Raw genomic sequence first — 19,466 nt, forward strand, 5'->3', positions numbered from 1 at the left:
TAGGACACATGCTACCGTCTCAATCTGTAGATCACAGAGAGATAAACTGTGATAGGAAACACGCTACCGTCTTAGTCTGTAAGTAAGAGACATGAACTGTGAAAGGACACATGCTACTGTCTCAATTTGTAGATCACAGAGAGATAAACTGTGATAGGACACATGCTACCGTCTCAATCTGTAGATCACAGAGAGATAAACTGTGATAGGACACATGCTACCGTCTCAATCTGTAAGGAAGAGAGATAAACTGCAATACAACACGTTACTGTCTCAATCTGTAGATCACAGGGAGATAAATTGTGATAGGACAAATGCTACTGTCTCAATCTGTGGATCACAGAGAGATAAACTGTGATAGGACACATGCTACTGTCTCAATCTGTAAGTAGGAGAGATGAACTGTGATAGGACACATGCTACCGTCCCAATCTGTAGATCACAGAGAGATAAACTGTGATAGGACACATGCTACTGTTTCAATATGTAAGTGAGAGAGATGATCTGTGATAGGACACATGCTGCCGTCTCAATCTGTAAGTAAGAGAGATGAACTCTGATAGGACATGCTGCCATCTCAGTCTATAAGTAAGAGAGATAAACTGTGATAGGACACATGCTACTGTCTCAATCTGTAGATCACAGAGAGCTAAACTGTGAAAGGACACATGTTACTGTCTCAATCTGTAAGTAAGAGAGATAAACTGTGAGAGGGCACGTTACTGTCTCACTCTGTAAGTAAGAGAGATAAACTGTGCTAGGACACATGCTACTGTCTCAATCTGTAAGGAAGAGAGATAATATGCAATAGGACACGTTACTGTCTCGATCTGTAGATCACAGGGAGATAAACTGTGATAGGACACATGCTACCATCTTAGTCTGTAAGTAAGAGAGATAAACTGTGATAGGACACATGCAACCGTCTCAATCTGTAAGTAAGAGAGATAAAGTGTGATAGGACACATGCTACCATCTCAATCTGTAAGTAAGAGAGATAAACTGCGAAAGGACACGTGCTACTCTCTCAATCTGTAGATCACAGATAGAGAAACTGTGAGAGGACACATGCTACTGTCTCAATCTGTAGATCAGAGATAGATAAACTGTGAGAGGACACATGCTACTGCCTCAATCTGTAGATCACAGAGAGATAAACTGCGATAGGACACATGCTACCGCCTCAATCTGTAGATCACAGATAGAGAAACTGTGATAGGACACATGCTACCATCTCAATCTGTAAGTAAGAGAGATAAACTGTGATAGGACACATGCAACCGTCTCAATCTGTAAGTAAGAGAGATATACTGCGATAGGACACGTGCTACTCTCTCAATCTGTAGATCACAGATACAGAAACTGTGAGAGGACACATGCTACTGTCTCAATCTGTAGATCACAGAGAGATAAACTGCAATAGGACATGTGCTCCTGTCTCAATCTGTAGATCACAGAGAGATAAACAATAACATGATATATGCTACTGTCTCAATCTATAGAGCACATGGAGATAAACTGTGATAGGACACATGGTACTGCCTCAGTCTGTACATCACAGGGAGATAAACTGTGATAGGGCACATGCTTCCATCTCAATCTGTAGATCACTGAGAGATAAACAGCTATAGAACACATGCTACCATCTCAATCTGTAAGAAAGATAAACTGTGATGGGACACATGTTTTTGCCTCAATCTGTAGATCACAGAGAGATAATCTGTGATAGGACACATGCTGCTGCCTCAATCTGTAGATCACAGGGAGATGAACTGTGATAGGACACATGATACTGTCTCAATCTGAAGATCACAGAGAGATAAACTGTGATAGGACACATGCTACTGTCTCAATCTGTAAGTAAGAGAGATAAACTGCAATAGGACACGTTCTTCAGTCTCAATCTGTAGATCACAGAGATAAACTGTGATAGGACACATGCTGCTGCCTCAATCTGTAGATCACAGGGAGATGAACTGTGATAGGACACATGATACTGTCTCAATCTGCATATCACAGAGAGATAAACTGCAATAGGACACGTTCTTCAGTCTCAATCTGTAGATCACAGAGATAAACTGTGATAGGACACATGCTTCCGTCTCAATCGGTAGATCACAGAAAGATAAACTGTGACAGGACACATGCTAGCTTCTTGATCTACAGATCTCAGGGAGATAAACTACGATAGGACATTTGCTACTGCCTCAATCTGTAGATCACAGGGAGATAAACTGTGATAGGGCACATGCTAGCTTCTTGATCCATAGATCTCAGGGAGATAAACTATGATAGGGCACGTGCTACTGCCTCAAACTCTAGATCAAAGAGAGATAAACTACGATAGGAAACATGGTACTATCTCAATCTGTAGATCACAGGGATATAAACAGTGACACAATATATGCTACTGCCTCAATCTATAGATCACAGGGAGATAAACTGTGATAGGACACATGCTACTGCCTCAATCTGGAGATCACAGGGAGATAAACTGTGATAGGACACATGCTTCCATCTCAGTCTGTAGATCACAGAGAGATAAACTGTGAAAGGACACATGCTTCCATCTCAGTCTGTAGATCACAGAGAGATAAACTGTAATAGGACACCTACTACTGCCTCAATCTGTAGATCACAGGGAGATAAACTATGATAGGACACATGGCACCATCTCCGTCTTCACATAAGAGACATGAACTGTGAAAGGACACATGCTACCATCTCAATCTGTAAGTAAGAGACATGAACTGTGATAGGACACATGCAACCGTCTCAGTCTGTAGATCACAGAGAGATAAACTGTGATAGGACACATGCTACAGTCACAATCTGTAGATCACAGAGAGATAAACTGTGATAGGACACATGATACTGTCTCAATCTGTAGATCACAGAGAGATAAACTGTGATAGGACACATGCTACTGTCTCAATCTGCAGATCACAGAGAGATAAACTGTGATAGGACACATACTACCGTCCCAATCTGTAGATCACAGAGAGATAAACTGTGATAGGACACATGCTACTGTCTCAATCTGCAGATCACAGAGAGATAAACTGTGATAGGACACATGCTACAGTCACAATCTGTAGATCACAGAGAGATAAACTGTGATAGGACACATGATACTGTCTCAATCTGTAGATCACAGAGAGATAAACTGTGATAGGACACACGCTACTGTCTCAATCTGCAGATCACAGAGAGATAAACTGTGATAGGACACATGCTACAGTCACAATCTGTAGATCACAGAGAGATAAACTGTGATAGGACACCAGCTACTGTCTCAATCTGTAAGGAAGAGAGATGAACTGACTCATTTCCCTCCACCTCCTCTCAGCGCATGCCTTCTTTAGTAGCAGAATAAGTTACTTATCATGGGCCTCCTCGGCGCGTGTGCGAGCACACATCATCACCTTGTGCGCGAGCGCGTTCATGCGCACGTCCTGCATCCTTTGCCTGGTTCCATCACCTATAAGGATGGCTGGGATGACTTAAATACACACTTGTCGAGGTCGTTACAAGGGATTGTTTATATTCAAAGTATTTACGTCAGAGTCTTATACATGTTGTCGTCTGGTCCAAGATGCATTAAGTCGCGTCCCTTGTCGTTAATGGTGCACGTGTTATTTTCAGCGGTTTCCCAAACCTGTAACTGTTGAGCCCTGCGCAGTGTCTTAACGAAACTGGGATGCTGCAAAGAACATGGAGGGGGTCCCCGGAGCCCGGGCTGAGTGCACAGGCAGCTCTTGAACTCTCCCAGGCTGGGCCTGGGCAGTGGGTGTGTCCACTCACCCTCGGCTGCACCCAAAGTGCTTCGCAGGTCTTCAAAGGACCACTTATCAGTCCAGGAGGTTTCGTGTGTTCCCTCCCCTGCTGTCCGTGTTCTTGGTAAGAAGTGTTGCCGGCAGAGGAGGAGAAGGGCTTTCCTGAATAATACAGATGTGTGCAGGCAGCACATTAAGGGGGGGGGGGGGGGGCGGGAGGGCGGTTGCGTCCGAGCCCGTCCTTTGGACTGGGCTGGCTCTCAGCTGCGAAACAGGAACTCAGCCCTCTGCCTGGTGCACAATTAATCTTTTAAATATGTGCTATAAGAAAACATTTCAAAAAGTATCTTTCTTTAACTTGGAAGCATTTCAGTGCAGTACACTAAAATGAATGTCTGACATTTATCAGAATTTGCAGCTTCGAAACGTAAACTTTGAAACGTCAGTGCCTGAAGTGACGATGCTATTAGCAGGGCCTCTGGAATTCTGGGATTATGTGACCTCAATCGTTTTAAAAAATATATATACTTGTCCCGCCTCACTGGCGACTGGAAGAGTTAGCCTCCCCCGAAATTTGGGTCTAGTTGTGCCCCTGGTATCGTTAGTGCACAAGGTCCAGTGGTGCAGGGTTCAGGAGTGCCAGGGCCCACTGCCTCTCTCTTACTGCCCAGTGAGGTGGATGGCGGGGGGGGCGGAGGTGCCTGTTTTATTTACTTGCATTGGGGACTTGGCCTCTGCCGAGAAATCAGAGTGCCAGGACCTGTTCCCCATGGATCGCCCCCAGGATTCAGTCTCTTGAAAGAAAGTTGATGGATCAGGTGAGGGGCCTTGGTTGGCATGTGGTGCGCTGCCAGTTGCCGCAGGATGCCAGGGTCCTTGTCACAGTACACTTTGTCCTACACGCAGGGTTTAACATTGGATCCTTGGTTCTACTGGTGCCAGATTTCAAGGCTGGCCTCGATGGGCCTTAATTCACCAACATGCCAGGGATAGCAGAAGTGACATCACAAATCCTTTGCCCTTAATGACATCACAAGAAGTGACATCATATGACCGCTAACCCAGATTTTCTTCTGGGAAGCCATGTCACATCAAAACAATTAAGGATTTGCGTTGGTTATTATCCCAAAGTATCAAGGGGGTGTTCCCATTCAACCCCCCATCGTTTTGACACAATTCCCTATTTACAAGCTTTGGAAGACAGACATTTGCCAAAAAAGTACGCCTCCACGAGGCGGGCGTACCGAGCAGAAATTCTTATGTTTCTCTTTGTTTTGTCAACTTTGCGTGTATGTTGCATTGTACATCACACACACAAAGTGGAAAAAACCTTAACGCTAAGTTGTTGTACTTCAAGGGACCTTCTTCCAGAACAAAACGTATGCTTCAGAGATCACGCACGCACACACACACAGACACACTTGCACTATAGCCCAAAGGTTTATGTGTTTTCACGTGGCTGAAAAAAGTGTGTAGGTGCAGAGTGAGAGAAAAAATATGCCAGATCTTGTTAGAGCAAATTTTTTCTCTCTTTCTTTGACAAAAACTGAGCATCTCCAGAGGCTTCCATGTTATTAAATGCTTTGGACAGCTGCAGAGGTGTCCCTAGTGGCAAACTCTCAGTATAAAATTAGCCCAGCAATGCCATACCTGATCCAGTCCAAGAACTGCAGAGCACGCATCTTGTCCAAAACTAATTGTAGCTGTTGAAAGTTAGGCCTAGTGAGATCAGGCTTCCACCAAGCTTACACAGATGCAAGGTGTTCATTAAAGGGGTGTTTCTTCTTAAACAATAGCCAAGGATCCAGTTTGTCATGTCTATCATAATTGTGTTATACTCTTTCTGACTTAGAAGTCAATTCTTTTGAGTAGGATTTGAAGTCCCAAAGTCTTCATCGGTGAGACAATCACCAGCTTCCGAAGAGTAGAGATCACACGTAGTCTCACCCTCGACACTGCTACCAGGATGAGGGATCAGTGATGGCTCTGCGTGGGAATGGTCAAGCTGCTGTAAAGGTCTATCCGACACGCAGAAGACAGTCCTCCTAACCAATGTCTTCTGATGCTTTGTCTAGGAGTGGAGACCGGCTATGACTCTACTTATAGCTCAAGAGATTTTGAACTGGAGTATGATACTGAAGAACTGGAGGAGGAGGAGGAGGAAGAGGATAATGAGTTTACGGCTCAATCATTTCACAGCTTGTATCCTCTTCATAATAGTAAGTATATCATCTCTTCCCACTCCATCCGGACTCTCACCCTTTGTGCATGACCTTCACTCTTTGGCCAATGTCTTACTGTGTACAACCCTCCGGGACATTTTACGTACAGTGCCACAGGGGTGCAAACGGGGACAGTGCGCTCTATGTGTAACACGACCCTGGTTCCTCCCATACAGGTTCACGTAGTAAGGTCAAACACATACATACAAGTCTGAAATTGAGAGCCTTCGCTCGTACATCTTCACCAGAATGTGACCCCACACTTTCTTTCGGACGTTAGGAGTTAGTGTTATTGGTGACTTGGATGCTGAGGGTGGACAGTATGTCTTGTCTTACCTCATTTTCAATGCACACAAGCCCCCACATCATTTCCAGAGTCAAAGGGCATGCATTGCGGAGAACTTCTCAGCCTATCATGCCAGATACAAGCAAAGTGTGGGAACCGTATGATGGACAGGGCATGGGTGGCTCAAGGCGCGACTTGACAGCAGAACTGGGAATAGGTATTCACATTGAACACAACACCGGCATGGCTTCACTTGCTGTACTGTGGCTACTTCCACAGGACACACCTGGACCATATTGTCCACTTTTGGGGGCTACATAGAGTCAGTTTTCTTGGTGTCTTCTTTGAAGTTGATACACTTGTCTCTGGGGCACATTTAGCAAGGTTTTATAAAATATGGCGACATCTCCAGGAGGAAAAGATAAAGGCAGATTAGAAACAGTCAAGATACAGCTCACCACGATCTTAGATGGTTTCATAAAGACGCTTTATCAGCAGAACCTCAAAATCTCCCCATGAAGAAGTCCAGCTCTAAAGACTTTGGAGACCTGCTTGGGATTAATGGCCAATCTTCCATTTAGGAGATTGTTCTCTCTTTATAATGTTCCCCTATTAAAGGAGGTGTATTTCCTCTCTGTTCAATTTAATGCTTTACTTTCTATCGACTTGGGTTTTAGTGTCTGATTTCTTTATCCGAATAAGCCTAATTTACACTTTTGTGGATTTTCCAAGCCTTTCCTTCATGGACATTTCACTCTATAAATATGTTTGCACATTGCTTATATCTCCTAACTTTTTGCATGAAAGTGCTTTGGAAGGAACACATTTCAAAATATCAGCAAATCAATAATCTTAGTGATCTGCTTACATGATCTCTGTGGATGCTCCTTCACTTCCAACTGGTCTTAGCGTGGGTCTTCAGACATTGGACGTGGCCTATGGACAATGGTTTCCTATGGAGAGAGTTTGCAAAGACGCTGCAGTCCTCAGGTGTTTTAACATTTCCGTCTGTATTTATCCATATTTATTTTGTGGTTTGCGAATAAGTAGAGTCAAAAGAGGAACATTTAAACATTTGTTTAACTGATAAACATCCACTGATACTTTGATGCATGCCGCACTTTAGCAAAATCAGCAGCCACATATAGCAAAACACTACACCAACAGGTATAAATTAGCAATTTACTACAAATATATGTTAACATATACCTGTATTTAAAGATATCTTAACCTGGTTTTAAACTCCCTATGCTGTCTGTGTGCTCATATATTGTCTTGGAATTCACAATATGGAAAATCGCTCATTAGAAGCACAATTTTCAGTATTTTGTTTTCTGTCTGTATTTATCTGTAAAAATCATTAAAAAAGAAAAACTGGGAACTTTAATTATGATACACCTAATCCTGTATATTCTTGGAGTTCAACAGATTGACATGACGCTAAAAAGGCAACCACCCATCGCCATCAAGACATTTACAACTTGTGACGTAGAACCCAAACACAACAGAAGGGCCACCAGTTCGCTATGAAGCAGCAGGGCAAGTCAGATGGCTGGTATCAGAAGGGTCAGGGCTTCTCGGCTCTGGGGGTCATGCAAGAGGGCACTGGCACACTGTGGCTCCACTGCTCACCGATGATGTGCAGTGTGCCAACGAAGGCTGGGAGACGGGGTTGCACCGTCCAGTTTACGTCCAACAGTACCTCCATACTTTATATGCCTGTCTTTCATGAATAGAAATCCTACCTTGAGATTTTCAGTTAGTGGGGTACCCCTGAGACAGTGCTTAATTTGAACCGGTGGGGGCCACCAGCACTTATTTTGGAGGAGCAGCACTTACTTTTCCACGCCTGATGCTAACCGACTGCAAGAGAAGGAAAACTCACAAATCTGAAAGATGGAGGAAGAGAAAGATGGAAAAACTGTCAGAAATGCAGAAAGAGGGACCCTGCAAGAGTCAGATAAAGGGGGGGAGGGAGAGTCTGGTGCAGGGGGGGCTCCTTCGCAATGGTAAAGGAGCATCACCCCCCTTGCTACGCCAGGAGCTGAAAGATAAAATAATATTTCATTATTGTTTTATCTTTCAGTCGCTGCCTTAGCCATCAGCAGGTGCAGGGAGGGGCAGGGCTGGGCCACATGAGGTGAAAGAGGGGAGGGAGAGTGGAGTCTGGGCACTAAGGGTCAGATGTAAGAAGGCTTTTGCGCCTCGCAAACGGCGAAAAACGCCGTTTGCGAAGCGCAAAAGCCTCTACGCGATGCTGAAACACATTTTGGAGTTGGTACCGACTCGCAAAATGTGTTTCAGACTCGCAAATAGGAAGGGGTGTTCCCTACCTATTTGCGAGTCGCACCGCGATGTAGAGTTGATTTGTGACCGCGAAAGCGGCTGCAAAGAGAAAAAAAAAAACTGCTTTATTGCAAAGCAGTCACGGACATGGAGGTCTGCTGTCCCCAGCAGGCCACCATCCCCGTGAGTGCCTAGACTCGCTATGGGGTCGCAAACTGCGACCCACCTCATAAATATTCATGAGGTGGGTCTTTGCGACCCCATAGCGAGTTGCAGAAGGTGTCTGAGACACCTTTCTGCATAACATTTTGCCGGTGAATGCTGGGACACCAGAAGAAGAGCAGAGGAGTGAGGCGGAAGGAGGCGATGGGAACAGGTAAGTTCTGTTTTTTTTAACTGTTTTTTTTAGTACCCCCCTCCATTCCTGTCCTTCCACCCAACCGCCTCTCTCCTTGAGGTTTGCGTCAGCCGCTGCTGATCTGGCGGTGAATTAAAGAGACATGAAGAGGACTTAAAACTCTCAGCCTTGGTATTCGGAGTGCCAGCATTTATTTGGACTGCGTGGAGTCCTGAACAGTGCTTCGGGAACCAGCACTCTTTCTTTTACAAATTAAGCACAGCCCCGAGAACCCGGACCACCCTCCAGACAGGTGCCACTCACTGGAAGCATTCACCCTAGTTCAATGTAGGACCCTAGTTTAGAGTTACATTGGCACCAAAACTTGTAACTGCGATAACTTGTCAATTGTAACCTCTTAAGATGATGGTTTATGAGTGCTCAAGTCCAGAGCACTAGAGACAACAGATCAAGCCTTCTTGGCTGGCTTTGGGAATTAAACCTAGCCCTGAGTAAACAGCAGTGTGATGCCCTGGAGGTGTGGGTGCCAGAACTGCACACAAATACACTGGAACATATTCACAAATATTTTTAAAATATTTAAATCTGAATTACATCAGGAAAAGATTGTAAATTACGCATGATTAACAAAAGCCAGGTTCAAAGTGCAGGGAAAGACAACAGATCATGCCACGCCTTACTGCAATATTGTCACTCTGTTCCCCTCCCTACCAGCAAATGCTGATATCACATGTGAATTTCTGCAATTATTGCTGTATTTGTAAAAATTCCAGAGTGGCAGAATTGTGTGTCAAGCTGATGATCTCATATTTCCTGCACACCTCTCAGTGAGGCAGTCAAAATAATAGGTCTTACCCTGGAGTCCTTACACCTTCTTAGAGATAGCTCCGATTCGCCCCCTTCATGTATTAAAAAATCATAATAAAAATACATAAATATATCCATACATGCAGGGTCTTCGCGGAGCCTCTTTAAGTGCATTGGTGTGTGAGAGTGACATGCACGTTTTGTTTCTGCCCACCACAGCAGGCAGGATGATGCAGTGGGTCAGCTCAATTCTTCCATTCGCTGTCCTGCACTGCACTCCTCTATTTTTATATTTCTGCCAATTTTTGGGGGGTATATTACTTTTGTTTGTAATAAAAATAACTAAAAAACATTTTACGTTTGCCAGACTTATTGGCGTTGCCAGTGCTTGTTTTTTTAATGTTACACCTTTGCCAACAGGCGGCTCTTCAGTGTGTTCAGCGGTGGCCTGCCACTCTGAGGCACTGACTGACAGACGCTTCCCCACACTCTGGGGCACTGACTGACAGACGCTTCCCCTTGCACTCATCACTTTGTGTGCTCAGACCTATTGGCGTTGCCAGTGCTTGTTTTTTTAAACCTACAGCTTTGCACACAGGCGGCTCTTCAGTGAGTTCCACGTTGGCCTGCCACTCTGGGGCACTGACTGACAGACGCTTCCCCACACTCTGGGGCACTGACTGACAGACGCTTCCCCCTTCACTCATCGCTTTGTGTGCTCAGACCTATTGGCGTTGCCAGTGCTTGTTTTTTTAATGTTACACCTTTGCCAACAGGCGGCTCTTCAGTGTGTTCAGCGGTGGCCTGCCACTCTGGGGCACTGACTGACAGACGCTTCCCCACACTCTGGGGCACTGACTGACAGACGCTTCCCCCTTCACTCATCGCTTTGTGTGCTCAGACCTATTGGCGTTGCCAGTGCTTGTTTTTTAATGTTACACCTTTGCCCACAGGCGGCTCTTTAGTGTGTTCCGCGGTGGCCTGCCACTCTGGGGCACTGACTGACAGACGCTTCCCCACACTCTGGGGCACTGACTGACAGACGCTTTCCCCTTCACTCATCGCTTTGTGTGCTCTCTGCTTACAGGCTCCCATTACATGCGGGCCGTGCTGCTCCTGCCTCAGGTGTTACCCACACAGATGTGTGTAGAGGTGGAGGTGATGGTGCCCTGGTCCTTCGCACAGAGGAGCCCTGACCTGCAGATGAAGGTAGGTGATGCAGATCACTGCTGTCACTGGGCAGAGGCCCGTGTTACACGTTTCCACTTTCTTGAATCAGCCATGACTCATCCATTAAAATAAACCTGGTTTACCTATCTAAGCTGTCTGTGAGCTCACATTGAATACTTCTCTCTGCGTAATACATGAAAACCTTTGAAATAAACTCTCACACTTTATTTTATAGAACAGCCTCAGTCTGACCCCAGACGTTGCCTGAAGTAACTTAAATCAACCAGGGTACCCGTAATAACTATGAATTGACCAGTTCAGATGTTAGAAGTAGCCTGTAATAGCTGGTCTCTGGCCAGTTCAGATGCTAGCAGTAGCCTGTAATAGCTGTTCTCTGGCCAGTTCAGATGCTAGCAGTAGCCTGTAATAGCTGTTCTCTGGCCAGTTCAGATGCTAGCAGTAGCCTGTAATAGCTGGTCTCTGGCCAGTTCAGATGCTAGCAGTAGCCTGTAATAGCTGGTCTCTGGCCAGTTCAGATGCTAGCAGTAGCCTGTAATAGCTGGTCTCTGGCCAGTTCAGATGCTAGCAGTAGCCTGTAATAGCTGGTCTCTGGCCAGTTCAGGGACTAGCTAGCCTGTAATAACTAGTGCCTGTCGAAATCAGACATCAGTGGTAGCCTGTAATAGCTGGTCTCTGGCCAGTTCAGAGACTAGCTAGCCTGTAATAACTAGTGCCTGTCGAAATCAGACATCAGTGGTAGCCTGTAATAACTGGTCTCTGGCTAATGTAATCCATGAGAGGTAGGCTGTAGTAACTAGCTGTTAGAAATGGGGTCTTTGGTTGGCAGTCAGTTTACCCCCTGTCCAAGCAAGGACCCTCACTCTAGTCAGGGTAAGTCACACACAATCCAAATTATCCTGTGCCCACCCTCTGGTAGCTTGGCACTGAGCAGTCAGGCTTAACTTAGAAGGCAATGTGTAAAGTATTTGTGCAATAAATCATTCAATAACACAATATAGCACCACAAAAATACACCACACAGTGTTTAGAAAAATATATAATATTTATCTGGATATTTGCAGGTCAAAACGATAAAAGATGCAATAAGAAAATTTAACGATATCACTGGAAAGTGATATAAAGGGGGTCATTTCAACCCTGGCGGTCCATGACCGCCAGGGCGGAGGGCAGCGGAAGCACCGCCAACAGGCTGGCGGTGCTTCCTGGGCTATTCTGACGGCGGCGGTAAAGCTGCGGTCAGAAAAGGGGAACCAGCGGTTTCCCGGCGGTTTTCCCCTGGCCCAGTGAATCCTCCATGGCGGTGCTGCTTGCAGCGCCGCCATGGGGATTCCGACCCCCTTCCCGCCAGCCTGTTTCTGGCGGTCTTCACCGCCAGAACAAGTATGGCGGGAACGGGTGTCGTGGGGCCCCTAAGGGCCCCTGCACTGCCCATGCCACTGGCAGTGCAGGGGGCCTCACAGGGCCCCATACACATTTTCACTGTCTGCTTAGCAGACAGTGAAAATCGCGACGGGTGCCGCTGCACCCGTCGCACCCCTGCAACTCCGCCGGCTCCATTCGGAGCCGGCTTCCTCGTTGCAGGGGCTTTCCCGCTGGGCCTTTTGGCGGGCGGCCTTTTGGGAAAGTTGGAATGGCCGCCGTGGTCTTTTGACCGCGGGGCGGTCATTCGCCGGTAACCGCATGGCGGGCGGCGACTGCCGCCCTCCGCGGTCAGAATGACTGCCAAAGTGTCTTAAGTCTTTTAAAAGCAAACAAAGTCTCTTTCAAGCACAAAGTACCTGGTTTGAGTGAAAAATCTCTGCAAAGGGCCACAGAGGAGGAGATAAGTGGAAAATGGTGGGTGCGTCGGTTTGGCCCCTTCACACACGGACTTGCGTCGTTATTCTCCACGCGGGGAAGACGTTGCATTGATTTCCGGCACGCAGACGGGTCTCCTCTTCGGGTCGCGGGGTTTTCAGATGCCCGGGGTCTGTGCGTGGAATCCTGGGCTTGTTGACCAGCTCTGCGTCTTTCCGGTGGGCGATGCAGGGAAATTTCTCCCTCACAGCAGGCGCTGCATCGATTTTCCCTCTGGAAGTCAGGCGGCGGTGTCCCATGTGGGCCGTGTGCTGAAGTTCCTGTCGCACCGTAGGCACTGCGTCGATCTTTTCTTCGCGAAGTCAAGCAGTGTTGTTCCGGTTCGGTGAGCGGTGAATTGTTCACCGCAGCACAAGCTGTGCGTTTAATTTTTCGCTGCACAAGGAGTCCAGTTGCAAGAGAGAAGTCTTTTTGGTCCTGAGACTTCAGGGAACAGGAGGCAAGCTCTATCCAAGCCCTTGGACAGCACTTCTGCAGCAAAGCAAGAGAGCAGCAAGACAGGAGGGCAACAGCAAGGCAGCAGTCGTCTGTAGAAAGCAGTCAGGTGAGTCCTTTGGGCATCCAGGCAGTTCTTCTTGTCAGGGTGCAGGTTCTGGTTCAGGTTTCTTCTCCAGCAAGTGTCTGATGAGGTAGGGCAGAGGCCCTGTTTTTATACCCAAATGTGCCTTTGAAGTGGGGGAGACTTCAAAGAGTGGCTTAGAAGTGCACCAGGTCCCCTTTCAGTTCAATCCTGTCTGCCAGGGGGGTCCCAGTAGGGGGTGTGGCAGTCCTTTGTGTGAGGGCAGGCCCTCCACCCTCCCACTTTCTAAAAATGGCATTTCTAAAATAGTAATATTAAATCCGACTTCACCAGTCAGTAGGACTTTGTATTACCATTCTGGCCATATTAAATATGACCTTCCTGCTCCTTTCAGATCAGCAGCTACCACTTCAACAATGTATGAGGGCAGCCCCAATGTTAGACTATGAAGGGAGCAGGCCTCACAGTAGTGTAAAAACGAATTTAGGAGTTTTACACTACCAGGACATATATACTACACAGGTACATGTTCTGCCTTTTACCCACACAGCACCCTGCTCTAGGGTTTACCTAGGGCACACATTAGGGGGGACTTATATGTAGAAAAGGGGGAGTTTTAGGCTTGGCGAGTACTTTTAAATGGCAAGTCGAAGTGACAGTGAAACTGCACACACATGCCTTGCAAGGGCAGGCCTGAAACAAGGTAAAGGGGCTATTAAAGTGGGTGGCACAACCAGTGCTGCAGGCCTACTAGTAGCATTTAATCTACAGGCCCTGGGCACATATAGTGCACTCTACTAGGGACTTATAAGTAAATCAAATAGCCCAATTTGGTGTGATCCAAGGTTACCCTGTTTAAAGGGAGAGAGCATATGCACTTTAGCACTGGTTAGCAGTGGTAAAATGCACAGAGTCTAAAAACCAGCAAAAACAGTGTCCAAAAAGTGGAGGGAGGCAGGCAAAAAGTTAGGGGTGACCACCCTATGGCTGTCAGGTCTAACACTAGCATTTAGCAAACTTTTACAGAGAGATAGCCTGTAATAACTAGTACCTGACCAGCTCTTACATCAGAGGCAGCCTCTAATAACTAGTATCTGACCCACTCTTACATTAGATGTAGCCTGTAATAACTGGTATCTGACCCACTCTTACATATGTAGCCTGTAATAAGTAGTATCTGTCCGAATCAGACATCAGTGGTAGCCTGTAATAGCTGGTCTCCGCCTAATGTAATACATTAGAGGTTGGTTGCAGTAACTAGTATTTAGCAAACTCTTACACGGAGATAGCCTTTAATAAATAGTACATGAATAGCTCTTACATCAGAGGTAGACTGTAATAATTAGTAACTGGACAGTCGTAGCATCAGAGGTAGACTGTAACAACTAGTATCTGGCCAGCTGTAATATTAGAGGCAGCCTGTATTAACTAGTTAGTATCTGGCCACTTCTAACGTCAGAGGTAGTCTGTAATAATGGGTTGCTGGGCAGCACTTACATTAGAGGTAGCCTGTATTAACTAGTATCGGGCCAGTTCTGACATCAGAAGTAACCTGTAATAACCAGCATCTAGATATTGCCTTTGAGATAACCTGTAATAACTAGTATCTGACCTCCTCTGAAGTCAGAGGTAGCCTGTAATAATGAGCATCTGGGCAGCACTTACATTAGAGGTGACCTGTAATAACTAGTATCTGGCCAGCTCATATATCAGCGTTAGCCTGTAATAACTAGTATCAGTCCAGCTCTTACATCCTAGGTAGCCTGTAATAACTAAAATCTGGTCAGTTCTTACATCAGAGGTATCTTTAATAAATAGTACCTGGCCAGCTCTACCATCAGTGTTAGCCTGTAATAACTAGTGTCTGGCCAGCACTTACTTCAGAGGTAGCCTGTATCAACTAGTATCTGGGCAGCGCTAACATCACTAGTAGTCTATAATGACTAGTAGATGGCCAGCTGTTACATCAAAGGTTGCCTGTAATAACTAGTATCGGCCCTGCCCTTACATCAATGGTAGCCTGTAATATCTAGTATCGGCCCTGCCCTTACATCAGTGGTAGCCTGTAATAACTATTATCTGACCAGCTCCTCATCAGAGGTAGCCCGTAATAACTAGTATTTGGCCAGCTCTTACACCTGCGCTTACTTCAGAGGTAGCCTGTAGTAAATAGTATCTGACCAGTTCTTACATCAGAGGTAGCATGTAATACCTAGTATCTGGCCAGCACTTACATCAGAGGTAGAATGTACTAACTAGTATCCGACCAACTCTTACATATGTAGCCTGTAATATAACTGGCATCTGACCCACTCTTACATAGGTAGCCTGTAATAACTAGCATTTGACCCACTCTTACAATAGATGTTGCCTAATAACTAGTATCTGGTCATCTCTTACATCAGAGGTAGCCTGTAATAACCAGTATCTGGCCAGCTCTTACATTAGAGGCTGCCTGTAAAAACTAGTATCTGGCCAGCGCTTACATTAGAGGTAGCCTGTAATAACTAGTATCTGCCCAGCCCTTACACCACTGGTAGCCTGTAATTACCAGTATCTGACCCACTCTTACATATGTAGCCTGTAATAACTAATATCTGACCCACTCTTACATATGAAGCCTGTAATAACTAGTATTTGACCCACTCTTAAATTAGATGTAGCCTGTATTAACTAGTACCTGGCCAGCTCTTACATGAGAGGTAGCCTGTAATACTTAGCATCGAGCTAGTTCTGACATCAGACATGGTTGTGGTAACTGGTGCCAGGCACTCCGCGGTGACCTCACCATGTCCTGTAACACCACAGCCCTGGCACAGAGTGTTAACAACATTTCAGTGAGAACAACTGATTCTTACAGTGTGTGTATGAGTGTTAGGTGTGTGTTTCTGTGCATGTGCACTATTTTCCGTGGCGGTAGTATACCTTTCTTTTCCGCATCTCACAGTGGTCCGTTCCTGTCTCTCCCTAGGGCACTGTGACCTTCGACTGCTTCCTTACAGCCCCCAAAGACGAGCTGACCATCAAGGCTTACACAGTCCCCCGCTACAGTGAGGAGCTGAACCTCACCCACAGGGTGCCAGGTGAGCTGTCTAGTGCCAGATGCCCGAAGGGGTTCTGCAGAAGCAGGAAATAGCATATGATGCAGTGTTGGGACTTTAATGTTGATACAACTGTGATACATTAAATCAAATATACACATATTGCGAAGATCTGAATGTATAAGTGTTTTAATGTGACTCCATCAGTGATGGCATTGGTACCCTGGTCCTTTGGTACCCATCTGGTTGGCCTCCACACTAAACACATGGAGGAATATATTGGTAAAATTGTGAGATATGACACTTTTAGACCCAATTAGACAAAGCGTACAGAGAACGTGACAGCAGGTTCTTTTTGTTTTGTTGAGTACAAACTGCTGAACTCAAGACCATCCTAGAGTTGGCGGTTGCCTGCAGGGCCAGGAGGAACCATGGTGGAGGTGGGGGACAGCACCACCACTGGACAGAGTATGCTGCAAGGCGTCATCGCAGGAGGGTGGGCTTCAGGTGCACAGAGGCGTTGCCTAAGTCACCGACCTGTGATTTGACGGTAGGTCAGCCTTGGAGGTGTCTGTTGATAGATAACTCTTGAAGGTATGTCCCCTCTTGGGACACCCGGCCTGTCCTCCAGTTTGTGTACCTGCACACCGCTTTAATGTGGTACTGATGGAGGGAGAAGTGTAAGGTTTGGTGTTGGTAAGGTGTGTCGAATGTTTTGCTTCAGCATCCTTGGAGGATGACTTTGTGTAGGAAAGGCCCTTCAGTTGGTCAGAATCATTAGCTGCTTCTTTAGAGGTGGACACTTCTCCTTAGACATTACAGCTACTGCAGTCTTGGGTCTTGTTTAAGCTTTCCCACAAGGCAACCGCCAGGCCGTCAGAAACTGTGCACATTTACAGGTTGCAAAGCAAACTCTGGGGGTTATTCCAACTTTGGAGGAGGTGTTAATCCGTCCTAAAAGTGACGGTAAAGTGACGGATATACCACCAGCCGTATTACGAGTCCATTATATCCTATGGAACTCGTAATACGGCTGGTGGTATATCCGTCACTTTTAGGACGGATTAACACCTCCTCCAAAGTTGGAATAACCCCCTCTGTCTCTTCTAAGAAGGCCAAACAAACTAGGATTCTCACAGTGCAAACCTTCTGTACCCACGGTGTGTCAGAGGGGATAACGTGCACCAAAAAACCCTTGCCTAGTATGGTAATCTGCGAGATTCTGTGTAACAAAATACCTCCTGCAGGCATAAGTGCAGTGTAATAAAAATCCACCCGTAAAAGCCTATTGGGGGTCATTCTGACTCCCGCCGGCCGCGGTATCCGCAGGGCCGGCGGGAGCCGCCAGAATACCGCTGCGCGGTCACAAGACCGCCGCGGGTATTCTGGGTTTCCCGCTGGGCTGGCGGGCGACCGCCAGAAGGCCGCCCGCCAGCCAAGCGGGAAACACCCTTCCACAAGGATGCCGGCTCCGAATGGAGCCGGCGGAGTGGAAGGGGTGCGACGGGTGCAGTTGCACCCGTCACGATTTTCAGTGTCTGCATGGCAGACACTGAAAATCATGGTGGGGCCCTGTTACGGGGGCCCCACGTCACCCCATACCGCCATCCTGTTCCTGGCGGCCAAAACCGCCAGGAACAGGATGGCGGTATGGGGGTCGGAATCCCCATGGCGGTGCAGCAAGCTGCGCCGCCATGGAGGATTCCCCAGGGCAGCGGAAAACCGGCGGTACACCGCCGGTTTTCCGTTTCTGACCGCGGCTGTACCGCCGCAGTCAGAATGCCCTTGGGAGCACCGCCAGCCTGTTGGCGGTGCTCCCGCGGTCCCCGGCCCTGGCGGTCCATGACCGCCAGGGTCGGAATGACCGCCTATTGTCTTTTCACAATACCTACGGATTACTTGCTTCGTCATGAGTTTTCGTTATAAACAGATCACACCCAAGGAATTTGATATAACTTTTCTCAGTGCATGAGAAAGCCTGCAGCCTTTAGCATTGGCTTGGCACTATAGTGATGAAGCATGCCATCCCTTGGGGTGGGTGAGGGCTCTTGCTCCTAGGATTTAAATATGCCATACGGCCAATAATTGGCGACATTATACAATAACAGTCTACCTGGTTCGGCATAAACACAGCAAACTGTTTTGTTTTACTTGACACTATTTCCAACCCAAGCCTACTGAAGTGCTCCCAACCTGGAAACCATGTGGCATACAGTTCTAAAGTTACAAACAAGTAGAAAAAGCAGTTTGTGAAACAATATACAACCTCTCACAATATCGCCTAACAAGAATCATCACTGAGACATTCTCCTCCAGAAGTTTGTCACAGAGGGTGACCAAAACCAGAACTCTTACCTATTCTAGTAATCTGTGAGATTACATGTAACCAAATACATATCTACTGCCTGTAAGACAATAAGACAATGACAACAATCAGCGTTAGAGGTCTATTGGCTTTAACAAGTGATAAAACAGTAGTAAAATATTTACGCACTTCTGCTTGTTGCTGTTATCCAACAGCCAGATATGCCAACACTGAATTACACTGGATAAATACATGCAAAGTGAAAGGCCACAAGTGAATGACTGACACCACGCCAGTTTTGTAGAAAGTGATGCTGCAGGTTTATTTGCTAAGAAAATGGATCAATTTACGGGTGATCCAAGGGTAGCCACTGTCAATATGACCTAAGCTGCCTGCCTAATGAGCCAATGAGGATTTAGGAATAGCATCAGGTGCTGAACCTTTGGGCCACAGAATCCAGAAAAAGAAATCCCATCTGGGACAGAGTATTACCAGCTAAGCTCCCGATTGCTCAAGCTTGTAACTGCTTGTGGGAATAACGGAGTGCTGCTGGAGGAATTTCACAATAAGTAGAAACCAGCATCAAAGTTCACCAATATGCAGATGATACAGAAGTTTACTTGAAAGTCTCCTCTGCTTCAGACATCCAGTGCCTCAAAATACTGCCTGCACATCACGCAGACCTGGATGTTCCACGCCTGCCTGAAACTCACCCCAACCGAGGCCGAATTCCTGTTATTTGACAAGAACAACAAACATTAGGAATTACAATTCTGGTTTAATCACACGATTCTTGAAATTATCCAACCCTAACTTT

General features: G+C 46.4%; 1 protein-coding gene across 4 annotated transcripts in view; it reads left to right on the forward strand.

Moving 5' to 3' along the window:
* The window catches only part of IL17RC (interleukin 17 receptor C), a 167,861-nt gene that overhangs the window by 78,700 nt on the left and 69,695 nt on the right, over positions 1-19,466 (forward strand). For all 4 annotated transcript variants that reach the window (XM_069206157.1, XM_069206158.1, XM_069206160.1 and 1 more), the window contains 3 exons: positions 5,852-5,995; positions 10,823-10,944; positions 16,275-16,386. In XM_069206157.1, the coding sequence (XP_069062258.1) occupies positions 5,852-5,995; positions 10,823-10,944; positions 16,275-16,386 (378 nt within the window). The remainder of the gene's footprint in view (positions 1-5,851; positions 5,996-10,822; positions 10,945-16,274; positions 16,387-19,466) is intronic.

This window comes from Pleurodeles waltl, chromosome 9 (assembly GCF_031143425.1).
Source record: "Pleurodeles waltl isolate 20211129_DDA chromosome 9, aPleWal1.hap1.20221129, whole genome shotgun sequence".
Lineage (NCBI taxonomy): Eukaryota > Metazoa > Chordata > Amphibia > Caudata > Salamandridae > Pleurodeles > Pleurodeles waltl.